Source organism: Octopus sinensis, linkage group LG27 (assembly GCF_006345805.1).
Source record: "Octopus sinensis linkage group LG27, ASM634580v1, whole genome shotgun sequence".
In the NCBI taxonomy this organism is placed as follows: domain Eukaryota; kingdom Metazoa; phylum Mollusca; class Cephalopoda; order Octopoda; family Octopodidae; genus Octopus; species Octopus sinensis.
The window spans coordinates 4,203,185-4,228,339 of record NC_043023.1 but is presented as its reverse complement, the minus strand read 5'-3'; the positions used below and the strand labels follow the sequence as shown (position 1 = coordinate 4,228,339).

The 25,155-nt window shown below is 39.0% G+C and overlaps 1 protein-coding gene and 1 long non-coding RNA gene across 2 annotated transcripts in view; both read left to right on the top strand.

Annotated features, from left to right (window-relative positions):
• The window catches only part of LOC115225149 (ubiquitin carboxyl-terminal hydrolase 19), a 91,606-nt gene extending 70,703 nt beyond the window's left edge, over nt 1-20,903 (top strand). Inside the window, exons 19-27 of the mRNA XM_029796101.2 lie at nt 2,774-2,889; nt 4,632-4,769; nt 7,058-8,232; nt 9,867-9,967; nt 11,225-11,267; nt 13,578-13,653; nt 15,438-15,590; nt 18,702-18,868; nt 19,823-20,903. Of these exons, the coding sequence (XP_029651961.1) occupies nt 2,774-2,889; nt 4,632-4,769; nt 7,058-8,232; nt 9,867-9,967; nt 11,225-11,267; nt 13,578-13,653; nt 15,438-15,590; nt 18,702-18,868; nt 19,823-20,289 (2,436 nt within the window). The 3' untranslated portion in view covers nt 20,290-20,903. The remainder of the gene's footprint in view (nt 1-2,773; nt 2,890-4,631; nt 4,770-7,057; nt 8,233-9,866; nt 9,968-11,224; nt 11,268-13,577; nt 13,654-15,437; nt 15,591-18,701; nt 18,869-19,822) is intronic.
• Nucleotides 20,904-21,066: 163 nt separating this feature from the next.
• On the top strand, nt 21,067-24,471 carry LOC118768126. Its single transcript, XR_005003997.1, has 2 exons — nt 21,067-22,100; nt 22,138-24,471. It is a non-coding gene; the product is annotated as an uncharacterized LOC118768126 (long non-coding RNA).
• The last annotated feature ends 684 nt before the right edge of the window (nt 24,472-25,155 follow it).

Sequence of the window (25,155 nt, the reverse complement as noted above, 5' to 3'; positions counted from 1 at the left end):
CACTCTAAGCAGGCCAGGCTACATCCAGGTCATAACTCCTGGATGCTTTTCTGTCAACACTATTCAGAGAAGTTTCAAACCACAAAACCAAATTTTAGGTGGCAACAATACATTTACACAGTTGGTGTTTGGGGATGTTATTTCACTTTTATTAATGATGGTGGTGAAACTGTGTTGATTATTGCAGTGGTTATTGTGGAACACTGTACTGTATATGAGTGTGATGGTGTATAGTAATAATGTATATATACAGATATAGCTGCAGGTGTGACCGTGTGGTAAGAAGTTTGATTCCCAACCACATGGGTTCAGCCTCACTGTGTGGCACCTTGGGCAGGTGTCTTCTAATGTAATCTTAAGCTCACCAAAGTCTTGTGAGGGGATTTCGTAGATGGTAACTGAAAGATGACTGTTGTATTTATATGTGTGTGTGTGTGTGTGTGTGTTTGGTCTCTCCTCACTTCTTAACAACTGGTGTTGCCCCTGTAACTGAGTGGTTTAGTAAAAGAGATCGACAGAATACCACACTTTTTAAAAAAAAGTACTGGGGTTGATTTATTCAGCTAAGTCCTTCAACATGTTGCCCCAGCATGGCCACATTCTAATGACTGAAACAAGTAAATGATGAGAGGTAAAAGATCTGCACTACAGCAGTACAGCCTGCTCCCTATCCCATCACCTTTTGACTTTGGATACGGGTTGCTGGGCTGAAATCCACACACACTATGGCTCTAGGTCCTTGTTCTGTGACAGACTTTTCTTCAAGTACAAATCCCACAACTAAATTCTGTGACTCAGCCAAAACTACTATATTATCTACTACTAGTGAACTGATCTCATCCAATTCCTCTTTCCTCATATTTTTTTCCTTATAATTTTTTTTGCTTATTTCTTCCCTTCTAATACTTATTTCTCCCTACATTTATATACCACCCTTCATACTGTGCCCTCCACACATTCTGATTGAATCTTCTTCGATACATGTAAGAATGTAAAATGTAACTTTTAATCTAATCAAGATATCCTTGCCCTGCTTTTTACATGTCACCTTGGTTCTCAATTCTGTTGTGGTGGGTGGGTCTTCTTGAGTACAGCAATATGCCACTTACCTTGGTCCTGGGAGTATGTATATATATTTAATAAAAATATACATATACTCATATTTTGAGTTCTATTATTCCTGTTTGCATCAACATACCTACATATATATATATATATATATATATATATATATATATATTATATATATATATATATATATATATATATATGTGATACTGTGTGGGCTAAGATCCCCGTTGACAGGCCACTGGTATTTCTAGTGTGTTAAACACTTTCGGTATGCAAATTATTGACTCCTTCAAAGAGGAACTGCTGCATTTGTTGAATATATGAACAGTTTTGCTGCTTGTTTCTCCGGAGACTGTCAGAATGATGTGGATGCCTCTGATGAGAACCCATTAAGGTTTAAAATTCAATTAAGGTTGTTCGTCATTTTGTTCAGTCTGCAGAGAAATGGTTATAATTTGCCCTGTTATAATTCATAATTATACCATATGTTACATATATATATGTGTTATATAGGGAGAGTTTACGAAAAAAACAAAAGACGAAAAAGACAGGTGGTGTATAAAACAAACCGATGTATTAGTATAAACGCTCAGGAATAGAAAAATATACATACACATGCGCACACACACACACACACACACACACACACATATGAGTGTGTTAAATAAAAATGAGACAACAAAGCCAGTGTGAAATTTCTGGGACATTTATAAAGAAAAAGGTAATCTTACAGCTGTTTCAGAGAGTTAAATAGAAGGAAATATTAGTTCAGTATAAGAAGTTATTTTGGAAAGGGAGAGATATAGGAAGTATAAAACGAAATCTGTAAATAAAAATATATGTAGGATGTTACAGTTGTAGTTCCACTATACAAGGAAAGGGCTGTTTAGACTGGGTAGAGAGTCTTGTCCATGGTATGTAAATTCCGATAGGAGTTCATATTTTGTTATTACAAATGGATGGTGTGGAGACATTAATTCCATGTGCTGTTCATTCAAAGGGGTCTTGTTGTGTGAATGAAACTTTGAGAAAGTACTTGTAGGAGTGAGTAGATAGGGAGAAGAGAATAGACATGTATGTTATAAGGAGGAAAATGGTTCTGGTCAAAAGGAATAGAGGAGGAAAGCAGAAAGAAAGAGGAAGAGAAAATAAAAAAGGCATGCTATAGGGTGGTCAAGATATTGTGAGGAAGAGGAAAGCTATCAGTAGGTAAAAGGAATAGTGGGAGTAGAAGGAAGAGATAATGTAGGGAAGGAATATTTAACTCTCATATCGTCTCTGATGATGGGATATCCTTCATATCCCTGAAACAGCTGTAAGACTACCTTTCTCTTTATTAATGTCCTATAAATTTCACACTGGCTTGGCTTTGTCTCATTCTATTTAACATATAAATGCTCACACGCAACCCACATTAGACTCCTCACTCGTACTATTATCAAACTGGGAGTCTAACTATGGTCCTTCCGTAGCACTTACATAGCCTTACCTGCCATTCTGGGTCTTCTGGATACTAAAACCTCTCAGATATATATATATATATATATATATATATATATATACACACACACACACACACACACACACACACACACACACACATATATATATGTATACTCACATACATCTAATCTATATAGATATATATATTGTTTTCTTTCACCTGTCTAATGTATTTCTCTCCATATCTTGCTTGTATCAGAGGATACGTATGCCAATGTTCTCATCAACCATGTGCTCGTCTTGCAAGAAGAAGTCTCCAGAAGGTCGTCCTCTTAAAAGATGCACCCGTTGCTACAAGGTTGGATACTGCAATCAGTGAGTATATATATATATATCTTTCTCTCTCTCTCTCTCTCTCTCTCTGGGCCCCACTGTTCTGTTGTTGGTCTGGGGAGCATTGTGGGTGATGCTTTAAACAACACCATCAGCTCTAGCATTATCATTTTCACCACCACCACCACCTTTGTCATCTCCACTGTCACCACCACCACCACTATCATCATCATCTCCACTATCCTTGTCACCACCACCATCATCACCATCACCTCCACCACTAACATCATTATCACCTCCATTATCACCATCATTAGCAGCTCCAACGCTAACCTTTGTCATCTCCACCACCATCATCAACCCCACTACCACCCTCATCTCCTCCACTCTCTGCTGTCACCTCCATCACCATCATCACTTCTACCACCTCCACTATTGTCACTACCATCACTGTCATCACTTCTACCACCACCATCACTGCCATAATCACTGCTACCACCACAATCACTGTCTCCACCTCCGCTACCATCATCTTATCAAGTGCCCCTCACAAAACTGCACTCTGCGGTTTGGACTGTCTTCATTGAAAACGTGGATTATTCTTGGAATATGACATATCCAATGGCAGCACATCCAAATCTGATGGATGCTCAATTTCAAAATTCCAATCCCCCACTCGTTTGTTGCACAGCCTTCCTTGAACTCTGGCAAATATGTTTCTTGTACCTTTTTTCACTTTGTAAAGCTTGTTGTTGTCCACTGTCTTCCAGAACATTTCTTGTGAACTTTCTGTTCCGTCTGCTTCAAACTTATCTTTAATTTTAGTGATGGAGGAGGCCTGGAGGAGGATCTCTTTGAAACTCTTTCCCGTCTTTGCTCTTCAGCTGCATTGTCAAACTTTAAGCATAGGCGTGGCTGTGTGGTAAGAAGCTTGCTTCCCATCCACATGGTTCTGAGCTCAGTCCCACTGCGTGGCACCTTGGGCAAGTGTCTTCTACTATAGCTTCAGACCGACCAAAGCCTTGTGAGTGGATTTGATAGAAACTGAAAGAAGCCCACTGTGTGTGTGTGTGTGTGTATATATATATATATATATATATATATATATACTAGATGTAGCCACCATGACCTGTTGGGTCACAACCACTCCAAGCTGCAAATGCCAATGCACTGTGGATTAATTGCCCTGTGGATTTTATTGCATTAAGTTTGAAATAGTATTTTTTCGTTCTCCACAGTACATTGGCATTTGCAGCTTGGAGTGGTTGTGACCCAACAGGTCATGGTGGCTACATCTAGTATATATATATATATATATATATAAATGTAATATGTGACAATTATTCGGTAGCCATAATATCGAGGTCTCTTTCTTTCTTTTGTTATCTTACTGTTTTTATCAATATATATATATCTATCTTTGTGTGTGTGTCTTAGTGTCTTTGTTTGCCCTTGTAACTTAGCTGTTTGGCAAGAGAGACCAATATAATAAGTACGAGGCTTAACAAAAATAAGTCCTCTCGGGAAGGGCATCCAGCTGTAGAAAACCTTGTCTGGAGTCTGGTGCAGCCTTCCTGCTTACCAGCCCCGGTCAAATCATCCAACCCATGCCAGCATAGACAACAGGCGTTAAATCATGATGATGATGGTATTGCTAAATTTGATTTAAAATTCTTCAAGATATTGCCCCAGCATGGCCATTGTCTAATCACTAAACAAACAAAAAAACACAAATATTTATATAGTTTTAAAATATATTGTATTTTTCTATTTATCATTGACAGGGAGTGCCAGAGGGCCCACTGGGAGATCCACAAGGAATCCTGCAAGTGTAATCCCATTGGATGTCCATTTCTCATCTCGCTACCAAAATCTCGGGCAACATTCTCCAGACTGCGGAAATTGTTGGAAGCATATTCCAGGTAAGTGTTTGTGTGTAGTTCTACCTCTGTCTGTGTGTTGTGTGTGTGTGTGAGAGAGAGAGAGAAAGGGAGGAAGTGACTCTATGTTAGTTTATGTTGATATTCTTGTCATATATATATATATATATATATACACACACCATAAAAACCTATGTAATTTACGCACTTTTTTTCGCCAAAGTGAAGATAAACTTTAGAAGGTGCATGAATTACATAAGTAGATCATTTCCAGAATTCTTTTTGAAATTTTTTTGTTGGAAAATGAAGTAGGGGGAGTTAACTCAGAATAGGTTTTTACGGAAAAAATATAATGAAGTTGACTTTTATCTATGCTGGATGGTATAATGCTTTTTTTTTCTGTATAAATTTACTAAAACCATTAAATGGTTAACTACTTTTTGAAGTTTGAGACGTTCATGCTGGTAATCATGGTCTGGACTATATTTTACATTGCTTGGAGTTTCTACTTATTGCAGTGGAGCCCAGCAATTTCCTTAAATAGATCAGTTTTTCGGATCTTTTCGCTTTGACTGGCAGATTTTTAAAATAATTTCTTTGTAACTAAACACTTTTAAACTTGTATACTGGTAGAATGTGTTACATAAAACATCTTTTTCTCTTGGCTTTCTTGAGAAAATTCTGTAGTTTGTAAGCTATTTGTTGTTTAATTTCTTGCATTTCGGCAATTTCAACCAATCAATGATGTCTATTGAGGTGAATACAATTTCTCTGGATCTTTGTCAACAACAATTATTTGCAGTGTCATATGAAATTGTCACTGTTATTTATGAGAAAAAAGATACCCTGTGGCCATAAACTGAGGGGTCACTCATAAACAGAGCTGGATAACAAAACCGTTCCCTCTTTAGTGTCCACCTATAATTATGACTCTAGTATCGATCTATTGCATTTTAATCTGTTTTAGGGTTAGGGTTAGGGTTAATTAAAACTGCATATGTTGTGAACTTTGAATATGTGTTTATTAATAAAAGTTTAATAACGATAATCTTTTATTGATACGAACGTAACTGATATGGAATATGTCATAAATAACAGGGACATTTTCATATGACACCACCAGAAAATGTTGTTGATACACTATGGCAGAAATCCTTTTCACCTCAATAGACGTCATTGATTGGTTGAAATTGCTGAAATGCAAGAAATTAAACAACAAATAGCTTACAAACTACAGACTTTTCTCAAGAAAGCCAAGAGAAAAAGATAAACACATTCTACCAGTATACGAAGTTCAAAATTTTTTAGTTACAAAGAAATTATTTAAAAAATCTGCCAATCAAAGCAATAAGATTCAGTTTTTCTCCCCTTAGGGAGTCTAGCATGAGTCTGCACCAGGAAGCTATTTGCTTGCTTTCTCCACGTTACAATGCAATGAAATTCCTCACTGCTGGTATCACCATTATCAGCTCTTACTACATCTAATATCGATGACGACAACATCATAATTCATCCTTGCGCATGTAAACTCACTAAGTGAATATGACGTAGCATTCCTACAGAAACCTTCCTTTACTTTATACGATGTTTAATATCACTTCACATTCATGTTGAATTAGGCAGCAATCTTATGTGAGAACTCTTGTAATGTATGTATTATCAATTCTTTTGGTATGATAGATTTTTGCTATTCTTGTTTATGTCTCCTCACTCACATTACTTCTTAAATTTCGCACCTCTCTTGTTCAATAAACACTGAGTTAAACTTGCAAAGCTGTTTATTTTCTCCTTTCGATTTTTAATGTTTATTTTAGTGGGTTACCAAACTATCAGTTTGGTCTTCCGGCTAAAACGGAAATTTTTAAGTTTGTTTGACATTCTATAAGTATGAAAAGGATTAAAATTTCGATACTCCATATCAAAGGTTCCGACAAGAATAGGTAGAAAATCAGAGCTTGAGACAAGAAGACACTTTTGACAAATCAGAATTCTGTTTATCTAATCAGTTTCATTGGTCACCTTCCTCTGTCGGTTGAGCAAAGTGTCATCCAAGCTGATGTTTATTGGTTTTGCAACACTTGTGCCTATTTATCAGCTTTGATTTTGTTGATAAGAATTTTCAACAACTTCTGTAATCGTCATTCCTTTCTTATGTAAGCATAGTCTATGTGTAGTTTGTAGTTCAGAAAATTGTTAAGGAAATGAACCCTGGTCGTCTTCTCATGGTTTGTTGATCAAATTTCAGCTCGTTATGCGAGTTTAATTTTCTTTAGAAAAACTGTTCATTATTCAATGTGTTTGATTGATTTCTTCTTTCTTTCTTTCCCCAGATATTCTGTGAATGTTTTCCAGCCACCAGTCAAGGCCGAAGTGTCATCGTCGTCTTCAGCAGCAGCTGCGTCTATGGCGGCTGCAGCGTCCACTGCAGCTGCAACGACAACCATTCTCACTACTTCCAACACGACCACTGCCACCAAGCTGCCATCATCCATCACCACTGGCTGCTCCATGTCGGGGCTCAGTTCAAGCAGCCAGTCTTCTGGGAGCCTCAGCAGCCTGGACAGCCAAGCTTCCTACAGCAGTGCCTGTACGCTGACTGCTGACCCAGAGACCAACATGGCCGATGTCCACGATGACGACGACGATGATAATGATGGTAATGATGGCAATAATGGAGGTGATGACGGTCATGGAGGTGATGCCATGACTTCCACAACCACCACCACTGGCTCTGGCCTCTATCGGAACGAAGGGGAAGAGGAAGCTGATGAGGATGACATCTGTTCTGGTGGTGGCGATGGTAGGAGAAAGCGGAGCAACACCACTGGTTCTGTAATGTCTTCAGAACGATTGCGGGCTGGGCTACCAGCACGTTTCTCCCCAATACCCACCCCACCATCAAATTCTTCTGTGACCCCACCCCACACCTCTCTCAGCAAGTGTGCCCCGCTGCCGACTGTACCGTCATCTTTGTTGACGACGGCAAATTCGACCCCTCCCTTGCCACCCCCACCTCCCCCTCTACCTCCTGCTGCTATCAGCCCAACTATGCCAGCACTGACGCCCTCTGGCGACCCTTCCCCACTGCCATTAATGCCATTCAGCCGGACGGAGGCAGACACGATGCTAGATGTAGAACAGTGGCAGAGGACATCGCTTCTCTCCTCTTCTTCCTCCTCCCCTTCCTTGCCTTCCACCTCCCCTCCTGCGGCCTGCCTCTCCTCCTCCTCCACCACCAACAACACTGCTACCGCTATCAGCCCTGCTCACCAATCCCCAGCTACAACCCCGACAGGTGCCACCTCGGCCGGTGGTGGGGATGCGTCACTGTTGCTCTCTGACCGCATGCACCTCAGCCGCACCCAGTTGCCCACTTCAGCCGTGCTTGGACTGCAGAATGAGGAGACCCCACTCGACCAGGGACCAGCCCTCTTCTTTGTCAAGCCCGTCTGTCAAGATGGTAGTGAGATCAATGGTTACAATGGCATGAAACTGGAAGACAGAGGTAAGAATCAACTTCATGTTTGCTGCCCTTTATTGTTTGCTTGTTGTTTCAGTCGTTGGACTGGGGCCATGCTGAGACCCTATCTTGAAGGGTTTTTAGTTTAATGAATCAAAACCATTGTATTAATTCTATGACTCCCTTGTGCCCCAAACTGCTAAGTTACGGGGACGCACACACAGCAGCATTGGTTACCAAGTGGTGGTGGGAGACAAACACACGCACACATGGTGGGCTTTTTTCAGTTTCTGTCTCCCAAATCCACTGACAAGGCTTTGGTTGGCTTGAGGCTATAGTAGAAGTGGGACTGAACCTAGAACTGTGTGATTAGAAAGCAAGCTTCTTATCACACAGCCATACCTGGTTATTTGTGTCTAGCCCCAGGACAGTTCTAATCCAAGAGACCCATCATCATCATCATCGTTTAACGTCCGTTTTCCATGCTGGCATGGGTTGGACGGTTTGACTGGGGTCTGGGAAGCCAGGAGGCTGCACCAGGCTCCAATCTGATCTGGCAGTGTTTCTACAGCTGGATGCCCTTCTTAATGCCAACCACTCCGTGAGTGTAGTGGGTGCTTTTTATGTGCCACTGGCACAGGTGCCAGGGTAGGCTGGCAACGGCCACGAACGGTTGGTGTTTTTTACGTGCCACCGACACGGAAGCCAGTGAAGGTGGCGCTGGCATCGACCACGTACGGATGGTGCTTTTTACATGCCAGGGTAGGCTGGCAACAACCACAAACGGTTGGTGCTTTTTTGCATGCCACCGGCACGGGAACAAAAATGTTCCAGCTGTGACTAACCCATCTTTTAACAAGACATAGTGTGCTTTGGACTACATTATGTAATGTACAAGATCCTAGTTACTATCAGCAGGCTATAGATCAGTGTTTCCCAACCTTTTTTCCCGGCGCCCCACTTTTTCATAGCAAAAGTTTTTATGCCCCACCTTTTCCCATGTCCACTCACATTTACAAGTACATGTGGGCCTACTTACAATTGAAAAAAAATCAAAAATTAAAAAATTGTATTCAAAATACAAAAAAATAGTTTGAGAATTGAAACAACAGGCACTGAAAGTGCATAACACCCAATAAATCGATAAAATTATTACGATTTCTCATGTTTTTAAAAAATGTCAATTTATAAAGAATAAAGAAACACGTTTTTTCAGTTCAATTATTTGACGGTCAGCTCGACTAATTTAGTGAGAACCCTGTGCCTGATGCATACAGCACAAGTTTTTAATTTGAGGAGACAACTTTATTAATTTCAGTCGTAAATCGCCACGTTTTGTAATCTCAAGCCGGTTTCTCTTGGCTTCGAGCAAATTATCAATATTTTCACAGCCCACGTCTATGCCCCGCGCCCCACCTGAATTTTCTCAGGCCCCACCAGTGGGGCGTACGCCCCACCTTGGGAATCACTGCTATAGATGTTGTTTAGCCTCCAGCAGACCTGTAAACAAAGATGTTCCACCTGTGACCATCCCATCTTTATTCATTTTAGACACAGTATATTTAGGACTACATCATCCAACATATCCTTCACTTTTATGTCAATTGGATATGTGATGTGGGAGATTTGCATGTTCTTTCTAGCAGATACTTAATCAACCCTATGTTTCATCTTGTTAGGCGACGAAGCACTTGATTTGAAGAACAAGAAGTTTTTGGCAATGGATTGGCAGAACAACGACCGACAGCCACGTTTTGTATTGGTCCAGTCCAAGGAATTGGTACGTACTATTCTATTTTTTGTAGTGGTGATGGGAAGGGGGCAAAGCTCCTGACTTTTGCTTTATAGTTTTGCTATGATATATACCTGTAACCCCTGTTTGTTGTTTAACCCTTTAGCATTTCCAGCCCCAAAGGATCATCATCAACATCATCATCGTTTAACGTCCGCTTTCCATGCTGGTATGATTTGAATGGTTTGGCTAAGAACTGGCAATCCAGGAGGCTACACCAGACTCCAATCTGATTTAGCAAGGTTTCAACAGCTAGGTGCCCTTCCTAACACCAACTACTCCAAGAGTGTAGTGGGTGTTTTTACGTGCCACTGGCACAGGAGCCAATCAGGTGGCACTGGCATCAGCCATGCTTGAATGGTGCTTTTACGTGCCACCGGCATGGGTGCCAGTCAGGCGGTACTAGCATCGGTCACAACTACGATTTCACTTGGCTCAACAAGTCTTCATAAGCACGGCATATTGTCCAAAAGTCTTGGTCGCTTGCCATTGCCTCTGTGAAGTCATGCTTCACCACCTCATCCCATGTCTTCCTGGGTCTACCTCTTCAATAGGTTCCCTCCACTGTTAGGGTGTGACACTTTACACTGCTTTCCTCATCCATATGCATCACATGACCATATCAGTGAAGTCATCTCTCTTGCACACCACATCTGATGCTTTTTCTGTCCAACTTTTCTCTCAGGGTGCTTACACTCTCATGTATGCACACTGACATTATACATCCAGCGGATCATACTAGCTTCATTTCTTTCAAGTCTACACATGTCCTCATCATTCACAGCCCATGTTTCACTACCTCGTAGCATGGCTGTTTGCACACAGACATCATACAGCCTACCTTTCACTCTGCGTGAGAGGCCCTTTGTTACCAGCAGAGTTAAGAGCTCTCCGAACTTTGCCCAGGCTATTCTTTTTCTAGCAGCTATGCTCTCAAGAGCACCACCCCCCACTAATGACTTGGTCACCCAGGTAACAGAAACTAACAACTACTTGTAGTTTTCCCCCTGGCATGTGATGGAATCTGTTTTTTGTACATCTTCGGTGTTTATTGCACCTATTCATCTGCCACATCTGCATGTATGATGTATGGGTGAAGGGTTTTTATATATTCTAATGTATAAAAACTCTGTGTGTGTGTGAACAGGTATGTATGTAGTGTGTGAGGGTGGTAGTGGAAGAATAATTAAAAATAAAAAGAATAAAGATGTATGTATATATTCCATTGTTTTTCTTCTTTTTCAGGAATGTGATGATGATGAAACTGTTCAGCTGGAGTCATTGGATGGTAAGTGTTGCTTTGGATTTCATTTATTGCATTCAGTTACAAAAAACATGATAATCCATTCTGGTTAAGCAGCCACAATGGTGAAACATACGTAGGAACTAATAACACTGTACAACAAAATTAAAATTGTATTTTTCTTCGATTGTTGTTATTTCTTATTTGTTTCTATCTAGAAATCAAAGGAGGTGACTTCTATTCTCTTCAAATTGTGCTTTTGTGACGACCTGGACATCAGTGTTTTGAAACTGCCATTATATTTCATACAGATTCAGATCCGAGCTACTGAAGCAGAAATCGCATTATATTCTGCTCAAAACCACAGAATTGCTTGAACATAACCAATTGAGTGTGTCCCTTAGCTCATAATGAGCAGGAGTTGTTGGGGAGCATCCTAGCCATGTGTTGAGAGGGATTCTTTGAGGTTTGAATAAACATAAGGAAAGCAAATTTTGAAGGAAATATTAGCCATTTCTCATACTTTCTATGGGTAAGCAAATAGGAAATAACAGTTGCTACCCAAGGAGAGAAATTTGTTACACAGTGTAATATAAACTTGTGTTTATCATAATTTCTCCTACAATTGCCCTGTATTCCATAACTGGCAATGTTATAATAATAATAATGAAATTATTGTATACAGTGCTCAGGTGCACCACAACTTATCAAAAGTGCGTATAAAGCACATGCAGTAATGTACAAATGTCTGGAAAGCGAACAATGTATGAGTCAGATACATGCTTGTGTGTGTATGGAGGGGAGAAAATCAGGTGTAGTGTTGGCGAATCTCAGGAAGCATTGAAGTTTTGAAGGATGCAGTGCTCCGACAACTAACAACCGATGCCGGCAGTTTGTTCCATGCTTCAGCAACTCTTAGCGTGAAAAAATGTCTCCGAAAGTCATGGGAGCTGTGCCTTTTTTCTGACTTTGTAAACATGTCAACGGATGTTACTAAGTATAGTAGTTGATTAACCCTTTCGTTACCAACCCAGCTGGCTCTGTAATACAAATGTCTTGTTTTCATAAATTTTGAATTAAAATCTTCCACCAAATCTTAGTCACAACTTATGTTCCTAACACTAGCTTAATGATAATTAAGTTGTTTTACTAAATTCTATGTTATATTTTAAATAACTGAAAGAAACACGGAGCATCTCAAAATAAATGCAGTAACGAAAGGGTTAAGCACCATACTGAAAGCAAACTGAACTATGGTAATAGCAACCATACATGTTTGTATACATAAGATGTACTATATGTCTCTTTTATTTGTTTCAGTCATTAGACTGTGGCCATGCTGGGGCATCACCTTGATGGATTTTAGTTGAATGAATCAACCCCTTACTATCTTTTTGTAAAGTCTGGTGCTTATTCTATCAGTCTCTTTTGCTGAACCACTAAGTTATGGGGATGTAAACAAATCAACACTGATTGTCAAGCAGTGGTGAGAGACAAACACAGACAAAAACTCGCATGCATTGATATATATATATATATATATATATATATATATATATATATATATATATAAATAAATAATATTAGGGTAATAAGAATTATAGAAATTATTATTACCAGTGGCCACTGGTAATAATAATTCTTATTTCCCTAATATTATTTATTATGTTTAAATATTTTTTGATAGATTTGTTCAAAATTTTACCGGCCTCCTCTCTGTCGCTGGAAATAAACTGCATCGATGCGGTGGTTTTGAAAAATTAGAATATACAGGCAGCTGGTTTACATGTGGATCTAGTTGTGTGTATATTTGAAATCTAAAGGTTCCCTACTGATGAAAACTAGCCTCAGTAAATATTTTTTTACTGGAATGAGTTAGAAACCATGGTCTAAGAACTAAAGGAGATGGTAAACGTTTTTAATTTTCAATCCTTTCAAGAATTAATCCTTAATTAGTGGTTTGAGTTTTCTACTGCTCTTTCTAGCACAAGGCTTTCCTATTTGGAAGCCTCTTAATGTGTTCTAATGTACACGATATTTATATATATATATATATATATATATATATATATATGTACAACAGGCTTCTTTCAGTTTCCTTCTACCAAATCCACTCACAAGGCTTTGGTGCTTTATACATGGCACTTGCACAGGTGCTCCACATGTGGCACTGGCATGATTGCTTTTTATGGGGAACCAGCACAGGTCCTCTATACATGGCACCAGTGTGGGTGTTCAATGTAGCACAGCACCAGCTTGTGACAGCCATAGTCTACTGTACTGCTAATGTCTTGTATGTATATTGCCCTTGTGTCAAAATAGATCTCTTTGTTATAGATGTTGTTGTTGTTGCAGATACTGGTGATATTTCACTCGATCATTGTCTGAATCTCTTCACTGAACCTGAAGTCCTCAGCCAAGAAGAGGCTTGGTAAGTAGTTTTTAAGACATCATCATCATCACTGTTCGACCGTGGTCGAGACAATGGAATTTACCATGCTACGCCAGACTTCACGGTCCATCACAGCATTACGGAGGTCCTGTTGCTGGATGCCTGTATCCCTGGAGATTACATCAGGGTAGGAGAGTGTGCGCCCTCTGGTATGGCTTCTAGAGGAGAAGAGTAGAAATGACCTCGTTTTCAGCTCTACAACAATGTCCAGCAAACTGGACTCTTCTACCTTTCACAAGAGATGACACAGGTGGTAGTTTCCCATATATTTGTACTTTGGTTGGATGACGCTTCCACGAGAGATTTTGAGCTCTCATAAGGACGTTATCAAAGAAGCTTGAGAGGCGGTTGGATGGTTTTTAAGACAATAGAATGTGATTTGAGAGAGATTTGGCTGTTATTTCTGGCAAGTCGACTGAACAAGTACAGGTTTCTCATTTGTCAGATGATGGTCACATGTGGTTGGTATTGTTGTTGCTTAATCCCTTAGCATTTAAACTGGCCATATTCAGCCAAAATAGTTTCCTGTATTATCTTCAGACTGGCCAGATCTGACCTCTCACGCTTACCCTACAATATTATTCTAAAAATAAACAATCACATCATCAAAATCTCAAGCTATGAGATTTTGATGATTAATATGAATCAATTGATGAGTCAAGTACATCAACATCAAAATAAATATCGAGTGGAAATTGTAGTTGTGATACATGTGCCGGTGGCACATAAAAAGCACCAGCTGATCGTGGCCACTGCCAGCCTCCCATGGCACCTGTGCAGGTGGCACGTAAAAACACCCACTACACTCATGGAGTGGTTGGCATTAGGAAGGGCATCCAGCTGTAGAAACACTGCCAAATCAGACTAGAACCGCCCAACCCATGCTAGCATGGAAAACGGACGTTAAACGATGATGATGACCATCATCATCATCTTCAAAATCTCAAGCTATGAGATTTTGATGATTAATATAAATCAATGTGAATGAATAAGCATTCCACTTGACCGAGAACTCTGAGTGCTAAAGGGTTTGACCAGCCAGATCCAGCCCCAATATTCTTGCTGTTTTACATTCATCCTTAGACCTTCTTCCATTCAATGCCATTCTAGAAATTAACAATCACATCATTGAAATCTCAAAGCTAGAAGATAAGCCATAATTAATTCCAAACAATATGAATAAATAAGCATCACATTTGAGAGAGTAATCTGTATGCTGAAGGGTTAAGCTAAGGTCAACTTTGACCAAGCAGACTGATGATCAGAATCATTCCAGCTGTGACCATCCTGTCTTGTTTTTCCCTCCAGTTACCTTGTTTTAATTGATTAGTGATATTTGTATGGGAGAATGTTATGAATGTTGTACTTACTGAAAGAGTACAATTGTGATGGGACCAGTCAGAAGGACCTGTAGGGTAACATTACTCAACAGGGTGTGTAGCTTCAAGATCAGGGAATGGTGCCAGCACAGGTGCTTTCTTAGGTGGTGCTGGCATGGATGCTGTCTACATGGTGCTGGCATCGGTACTTTTTACAGAACCTCTCTCATATTGATCCTGAAACAAGGCTGGGGATATTGTGTGATATGCACCGGGGGTCGGGGTACCTCTTGGAAATTTTCAAAAGGGGACTACTTTTATTGAGCTCTTTCATTTTTGCTAACCACAACATAAACAAACAAAAAAAAAACTAGAAATCTATGTATGGACGTGCAGATTTGATAGATATCTAAGTATTTACCCTTTGTCTCTGTCTTTACCCAGGTACTGTCCCCAGTGCGCAGAACACCGAGAGGCCACTAAACAGATGTCTATATGGCGTCTACCCCGAATGTTGATCATACAGTTGAAGCGGTTTTCATATGGTCATCTCAGCTGGAGGGACAAAGTGGATAAAATGGTACACTTCCCCACCCGGTAAGTTTCATATATATATATCTGGCTGAGTAAAATGTAATCAATGTTTTGAAACATGAAATTCATCACAATATATTTCAACAATGTGGAAATTTTATTCATCAAAGTAAGTACCATTACAATCAACACATTTTTGCCAACGAGTTACAAGTTTGTTTATTCCGGAGTTCTGGAGCTGATGAACTCTTTGAACATACTTTCAGCATTGGTTTGATTATTGAACTCCTTCTCTTGCAGGAAAACATGAAGGTGCTTGAAAAAGTGGTAGTTGGTAGGAGAAAGGCCTGGGGAATAAGCTGGGTGGGAGAGAACTTCGTAGCTAAGTTCCCTCAACTTCAGGAGTGTCATTAGGGAAACATGTGGTCAAGCATTGTCATGAAGTATGATTGACCCTCTTCTGTTGACCAGTCTGGGACGGAGGAGTAGCAGTTTTTCATTCATTTTGGTAATTTCATGGTAATATGTTTCTGCAGCAATGGTTTTTGCAGGTTTTAAGAAGAGTCCAGCAGTACACCACCAAACAGTCACTATAACCTTTTTTTTGAAGAGCTTGGGTTTAGGGAATGTTTTCGGTGCTTCATTTTGGTTCAACCACTGCAAAGAACGTTTTTTATTGTACAGAATCCACTTTTCATCACAACTTACAATACAGTTGAGAAAAGGATCGGTCTGGTTATGGAGAAGAAGGGAAGAGCATTTTGTGATTTTCATTTGAATCGTGTGGTACCCATTTGTCAAGCTTTTTTGATTTTCCAATTGCATCCAAATGGTTACAGGCAGTTTTCTGGCTAACTTGAAGTTCTTTTCCCAGTTCTCAAGAGGTTTTACATGGTTGTGACTCAACAATGGTCTTTAATTTCATTGATGACAGCTGGGCATTCACTACGCTCATGATCAGCAAGGCTCAGGTCTTCACTGCGAAATCATTTAAACCATTTTCGAGCTGACCACTCACTGATTATTATGTGTGGAGCACAGCTGAGCAAGAGACCAACAAAACTCCTTGTAACACCAGAGATGAACTGAAGGCAAGGATTATGACAGCATAATGACCAGAAGAGTTGCAGGAGATTCCAGAATTGTCTGGAGGCCATGGTTGAAGCCAATGTCGATTTTATTGAATAAATTTACTCTTTAGTATTTCAAGGTATATTTATGCAATTTTGGTAAATGTATCTGTTAAAATGTGATGAGAATTTATTCACCACACGCTGTATATATGTCTGTGTGTGTATGTATATATATATATATATATATATATATATATATATAGGAGTGGCTGTGTGGTATGTAGCTTGCTTACCAGCCACATCGTTCTGGGTTCAGTTCCACTGCGTAGCACCTTGGGCAAGTGTCTTCTACTATAGCTTCAGGCCAACCCAAGCCTTATGAATGGATTTGGTAGATGGAAACTGAAAAAAGCCCGGTGTGTATATATGTGTGTGTGTATGTGTAGCTTAGCAGTTTAGCTTAAGAGGATAAGTACCTGTGGTTGATTTGTTCGACTAAAGGCGGTGCTCCAGTCAAATGGCTGATACAAGAATATTTATAAAAGAATATTTATATATATATATATGCACACACATAGGCTAGCATCAATACATATTAGACCATATATCATAAAACCTACTAGTTAAACCTTTGGAGACTTTCTTTTTTTGTTCTGAACCAGAACAAAATTCAAAGAGTCTTGTAGTTGCATTAAAGCCACAAACATACAAGGCATCAACAGTTCAGTTCTTTTGTTAAAACTGTTTCTGCCTTGAGTCAAAATTGTCAGGTTTTTGCTTGAACAAACCACACAGGAACATCATCATTTAACGCTCTTCTTCCAAGCTGGGTTTGATGGCTTGACAGGTGTTGGCCAACAGGAGAGCTTCCTAAACTCCAATTGTTTGTTTTAACATGGTTTCTATAGCTGGTTGCACTTCCTAATGCCAACAACTTTACAGAGTGAACCGGGTGCTTTGTATGCACTGTCATAGGTTCGAATCACATAGCACTGGTGCAGGTGCTCCATATGTCGTACCAGTACGGTTGCTTTTCATGTGGCGACAGCATGGGGGTTCTATATGTGACACCAGCACTGGTGCTTTCTATGTGACACCAGCACAAGTGCTTCTTACGTGGCACCAGCCTGGGTGTTTTATACATTGCAATGGGCACAGGTGCTTTTCATGTGACACTGGCACATGAGTTTCAAATCAAAAATTAAATAATACACACACAATTAAAAAAAACTATGTATTATATATATATTACTTCCATCTTTATGCTGATGGTCAAAACAAAGGCTTTACATGCAGCAGAAAACCAGTGTAGAAGTTCTTGAGCTTTCTGTAAGGAGGTCCCTACTAGTGCTGCAGCATCTGCAAAACATAGATCCCAAATGATGCTGGTGTGTAGCAGTGTTGTGGCTTTAAAACACTGGATTAAATAGTCCACCACTTGTTTGAAACTGGAATTTGACACCACTTTGTTTGTCATCAGAATGAGTGATGAAAGAATACCCAAAGTCCTCATGTACAGCCAGCTTGAAAATGGGCAGAAGAATGTTGGTCGACCATGGCTCAGATAGAAGGACAAGCTGAAGAGTAATGTCTTGGCAGTGAAGATAGCTCTCAACACCTTTGAGCAAAAGGTTGTGATCTCACAAACCTTTGAGATCATTGTGTCAAAATGGTGTTAGAAACTTTGTTGCAACCAGCATTAACAGGTTTCAGGGAAGCAAGGCAAAGGAGAAAAGCAGCTGCAAATATACCACCTGCACTGACCTGTAATCCTCATATTTGCAGGATCTGTGAGCTTCTTTGCAAATAGTTGGTGGGACTTAAATGTCACATTTGACATAAGCATTATGACTGGCAAAGAAAGAGTAGGTTGTTGGATCCTCATATGACAAAACTGATGATTGAGTCTATCTCACACACACAGTCTTTTTTTTTGAAGTGTCTGTTGCATTGCCTTGGCAGACTTGCACTTAAAATTCCAGTGTTTTTAATCAAAACTTGTTAGTTACTAAGGTGACAACACTACCTATTTATCTATCTTTCACAACAACTGTTTTAAATAGTACCCACACATATATATATCTCCTTTTTATACTTGCAGGGGCCTTGACATGTCCTGTTATTTCATAGGGAACCGTCCAGACAGCCAAACGTCCACTATCTATGATCTCTATGGAGTCATTAACCACACTGGTGGACTTCTGGGAGGTCACTACACATCCTATGTCCGGTGTGCTGACAAGTTCACACCCTTCAAGAATGAAGTTGGTATGTACAGTCAATCACTTTTTAATATTCACTGATTCCAGTTGCCATTTTCTTGGGCCCTGCTCTGCAATTTCAGTTGATTATATTAAATCCCACTACTTTATTATATTTTACTGATATTGTTGGTGAGTTGGCAGAATTGTCAACACATCAGAAAAAATGCCTAGTGGTGTTTCTTCCAGCTATCTATACTATGAGTTCAAACTCTGCCAAAGTTCACTTTGCTTCTCATCCTTTTGGGATTAATAAAACAAGTACCAGTTAAGCACTGGGGTCAATGTATTCAACTTACCCCCTACACCGAAATTACTAATCTCGTGCCAAAATTTAAAACCACCGTTATTAAAATGGCAAACTGCCCAGATCATTAGCAAACTGGACAAAATGTTTGGCAGCATTTTGTTTACATTATTTACATTTGATGGATATCTGTCCTCATCTTGTTTGTTGTTAATACAACGTTTCAGCTGATATACCCTCCAGCCTTCATCAGGTGTCTTGGGGAAATTTCGAACCTGGGCTCTCATTCCTAATGTATTTTTCTATGTTGTTTTATTATTACTATTACTATTATTATTATTTAGGTCACTGCTTGGAATCGAACTCGGAATCTTGGGGATAGTAGCCCACACTCTTAACCACTATGCCATATGCCTATGGGCAATTATGGAGTGAATTTTAGGGCTTATAAATCTAATATTTTCCTATAATAATATTTTCATCATCATCATCATCATTTTCATGCAGAATCGTTAGCATCCCAGGCAATATGTTTAACTATGTTCTGAGTTCAAATTCCGCCAAGGTCGACTTTGCCTTTCATCCTTTTAGGGTTGATAAATTAAGTGCCAGTGAAATGCTAGGGTCAGTGTAATTGACTAGTCCCCCCACGAAAAAATTTCAGGCCTTGTGCCTATAGTAGAAAGGATTATTATTATTTTATTGTTTTTGCAGATTGGCGCTTTTGTGATGATAGTCACGTAGTACCTGTGGTGGAGAAAAATGTTGTCACCCGACTGGCCTACCTCCTCTTCTATAGACGCCACGATGCACCTCCAATGTCTGAGTCGGAACTGGCCGGTATCATGTCAGATGCGGTCAGCAGCGCTGCCAGTGGCGTCATTGGGGGGTGCCCCCTGAACAAGACCAATGCCACACCATCGACTGCACTGACAACGGCGACCAACACCAAGACAGTGCCTGAAGGCCCGTGCTCGGCCATGAAGACAGAGGAGATGCCTGAGTTACAACTCAGCACTGATGTATCTGAAAGGAAACTAGCTGTTGGCAATGCTACCTTGAACTGGAGTCACTCGGCTACCAGCGACGTCATTGTTGATGACGACAGTTTTCCCCCTCCCTTGGACAATCGGTACAACTGCACCAGCCTCCCTTACACTGACATGGATGCTGTTGACTAAGCAGGGAATGTTGGACATGGTGCCCCAGAGAGGGAGAAAAGCTGTTGGTCTGCTTTCAGTTGTAAAATTTTCACAGATTAGGCAGTGTTTTAAAACTTTTGTATATATAAATATATACACTCATCACACACAATTTATATAAACACACACACGTAGCACCTGTCTGATACATTGGTATGTGTGTGTGTGTGTGAGTGTACGTGTATACATAGATACACACGCAAAGATATATACACATACATATATATACTCAAGCTAACAAATGCATACACCACCCTTCAAATATATATGCAATATTATGTATACACCACACATACATACACATGTATCTATACACACACACACACACACACACACACACACACACATACATTAGTTTACATTTTACACATGGTTTTTGTACCCTTGACACATTACAACACGTAAAAATATACACCCACCAACCAATATACATACATGTACATAACTCCTCCCTGCCATCATTTCTCTGGATTTTCTTTTAAAAAACATTAAAAAAAGAAGACAAAGAAAAAAAATAACTTTTCTACACTTTTTTGTGTTTTTCATATTCATGTTGTTTTTGTTATTGTTGATGTTTATGTCTGTGTATATGTGCCTCTGTGTGTGCATATATATATGTATTGCTATATGTATATATGTCCATGTCTCTCTCTCTCTCTCTCTCTCTCCATATATATATATATATATATATATATATGTATGTTTATATATATATATATATATATATATATATATCTTCAGATTTGCAAAAGAGGAAAGACGAAAACAGGTGAGGGAGCAAGCAATGTATATGTTCGCTTATATTTGCATTTGTGTATGTATGCATATATATATATATACATATATACACACACACACACACAGTGTGGGTGAAAAGTAAGTAGGCATTAAAAATTGGTAATTATATCCATATTCCTTTTCCAAATTTATTGAAACAAATGATACATGTTCTTTATTACATGGGAAAATGAAAGTAAATCTTCATATTTCAACATAAGCACCTCAAATGGCCCCAGGGATAGAATGAACGACCTTCTGAAGGACATCATCTGGGATATCATTGAGAACCTCCTGAATCCGTGTCTCCAAGTCCTCAAGTGTGTGAGGTTTTGTCTTGTACACCTCTTTTGTGTAACCCCACAGGTAAAAATCACATGGAGTGAGATCGGGACTTCTGAGGTCACAGTCTTCACAGCCTGCATGCAATGGACTTTCCATGGACAAAGATTCAATTCTTTATGCAACACCATATGTATTGTATGTCTTGTTAGTCCCCTTCCACGAGCTGCTTGACATGTTGATTTTTGCAGGATGTCATTAAACATTTCCTGCACTGTTGCCACGTTCTCCGCTGATTGGGATGTAGTTGGACGGCCACTTCTTCTTGCATCGTTCAAACACCCTGTGGTCATCAGCTTTGCTTAACAGTTTTTTATCGTCCCCAGACATAGTGTTGCATGTTTACCTTTCCATGCATGCCACCATCTTTGAACCGAAACAATGAAATTCTACACTTCATAATGTGCTGCTATCTTAGCTCACTCCTGAACGGTCAAGCAACTGACCATCTGGAAAATAAGACAAGAAGATAAGAAATCCCCATTAGTGTTGCCTGTTTAGAAAATGTTATCGTCATGACTTCAGTGATACTAAAAATTCTACAAGCAATTTCTAATGCCTAGTTACTTTCCATACACCCTCTGTGTGTGTGTGTGTAGTGGGTGTGTAAGTAAGAATTTAGAAACTTTGAGAGAACATGAAATAATTCGTTTGTAACTGCAGAACTCAAAGTAGATAAAACTATAGACAATAGCCTGTAAATAACAGGTTGAAAAGCCCCTTGGATAGAAAACAGCAGTTGAAGGCTGCCCATGGTGCTTGAAACTGCATATGCTGTATACTTCTTTATAGAAGTTGTGGTCAGCCCTTGATTTATCTTTGCACTTTGAGTTCAAAATTCACTGTGGTTGATTTTGCCATTGTTTCTCTCGGGGTCAATAAAATAAGTATCAGTTGATTACTGGGGTCGATGTAATCAACTTTCCCATTCCCTCAAAAGCTGCTGGTCCTGTCCCAAAAATTGAAACCATTATTATTATTATTATTAAGGTGGTAAGCTAGCAGAATACATTAGTGCCCCGGGTGAAATGCATAGCAGTATTTTGTCTGCTGCTACGTTCTGAGTTCAAATTCCGTTGAGGTCAGCTTTGCCTTTCATCCTTTCAGGGTCGTTTAAATAAGTATTAGTTACACACTGGGGTCAATGAAATCAATTTCAGGCCTTGCGCCTATAGTAGAAAGGATTATCATTATTATTTATACCCTAAAAATCTTCAAGTTCTCCAGCTGAAAACCAATTACATGTGTGCCTACGTGTATGTATATATAATGTATGTATATGTGTGTTTACATAAGTATGAGCTTGTATATGTATGTTTACATATGTATGTGTATATATAAATATATATATATATGTATATATATATATATATATATATATATGTATGTATAGTTATGTTTACACACTCGCGTATGTTGTATTCATGGTATGTGACTTTTACAAGTATACACATTGAGCCCTGTATGTCTATATATATATATGTCTATATATATATATATATATATATGCCATGTTGAACCACTGAACCCTGTTAGGGCTCAGTGATTCACTTCTCCCTGCATTTATTTCCTCTTGTTCCTTTCTGTCAAAGAGCATAGGCTCGAAACATAAAAGACTTTGCCATTTTCCTTGGGTGTCAAACTAATACACTTGCTTGTTGTTCCTACACCTGTCTTCATCTTTTATTTTTCTAAAAATTTGAACTATATACATGTTTGTGTGTGTATATTTGTTTACACACTCACATATGTTGCAGTCATGGTATGTGACATATACAAGTATACAGAGCAAGCCCTGTCTATCTTTTGGTTTCTTTAGTTTTATCCATGAACTACTAAGGCCATGCTGGAGCACTGCCTTTAAAACTGCCTCTCTTTTCATGTATGTGCGTGTGTTTGTGTTTACATCTATGTCTGTCTCTTTCACATTCTCATATATATATATATATATATATATATATAAATACAAGAATGATAATATTTCTAAAAATTATTTTGTTGGTGGCCACGAGCGTACAGCCGTATAGGCAAATTAATAAAATATATATAACACACATATATATATATATAAATTGTATGTATATATTAGGGTACTATATAAGCAACTGCTTTGCAAAATATAGAAGTCAAAATACTTCTAAGCCACAGAACAATCACAAAATACACGAATGATAGGAAAGAATTCTAATGAACAAGAATAACATTCTACCTCTGCCAAGGATACAAGAGGAATGTTGATTAATTTGATGTCATGTTTTTGAATTTAGAGCCAAATATGTCTGAATCTCCTCACTCAGATCTGCTGCCATGGATGGCTACGAGAATTTGCCTCTTGCTTGAAACAAATGAATTGTGTGAAATTATTTATAAATAAATATAAGAACAACAATATTTCTAAAAATAATATCGTTAGTGGCCACAAGCATACAGCCATGTAGGCAAATTATTAATTTATTAAATTATCAATATAAATATTATCATTCTTATATTTATTTATAAAAAATTTCACGGTATTTGACCATTCAAATGCATTTACGTGCATAGTAGGGTAAAATTCTTGTAGCCGTCCCTGGCAGATTAGACAGGAGATTCAGGCACCTTTGGTGCTAAATTCGAAATCATGACATCAAATTACACAGGATTCCTCTTGCAGAGGTAGGACGCTGTTCTTGTTCACTGGAATTTTTTCCTATCATGCCTGTATTAATTTTGTGATTCTTCTGTGACTTAAAAGTATTTTGACTTCTATTTTTAGTGAAGCAGGTGCTTACATAGTACCCTAGTATATATATTGGTTAGTTCTTCACTCTCTCTCTCTCCTTTGTCTTCTTTCTCTCTTCCCTCTATTTATTTATCCCTCCCCATCGTCTCCATCAAATCTGTTGAGGACATGACCCCTTCAGCCCTTTCCATGATATTCAGTGCACCTTATCATCACGTTATTGTTTATGTCTGCAAAACAACCAACATTAGAACATTATTATTATTAACATCATTATTATTAATACTTTTCTGGTTTAAAATAAAGTTGAATTAGTTAAACTGTCTTGTGTTGTTGTATTTTTGGTGAAACTGGTGGTGGTTTTTTTTAACATGTCAATAGATAACAGAATTACCGGAATTGGTTTAAAATACCACAAGGTATTTTATATCCTTCAACAATTCATGTTGAAATCTCTCTAAGGTTGACTTCATCTTTTATCCTTCTGAGGTAGATTTAATATCCTTATAAAATATCTGAGATGCAAATGGGATTACAAAAGAAGACTAACACTAACTTTACCTTTCATCCTTGGTAAAATAAAGTACCAGTGATATTGGATTGATGTTACTAGATGGTGCCATTGAAGAAACTGGAGTCTTCTGCAGATTTGCTTTAAGCACAACTTTTATCAAGCTAAACACATTTCACCCTTGTTCCTGTGATTCCAATATCCATGTCTCAGTGCATGTCTTGCAAACAACTTGCACATGCAAGTGCTACCAGTCAAAAGCTCTGTATACCAGAAGCTAGCAAGTGTATGGGGTCATCAGGAGAGAATGCGCGCCGTTTCGTGTCCTACCTCTCGACGGCATCAATGCGCACCGGCCCCCCTCACTGATATGAGGCCCCACTTGCTAGATCAGCTGGTTATGAAGTTAAACTCAATATCCTTCTAGCCATCGCTCATCGTCTCTTTTTAACCAAATCCAGTGGCTAGCCTTCTCCACTGTAGATTGGATATC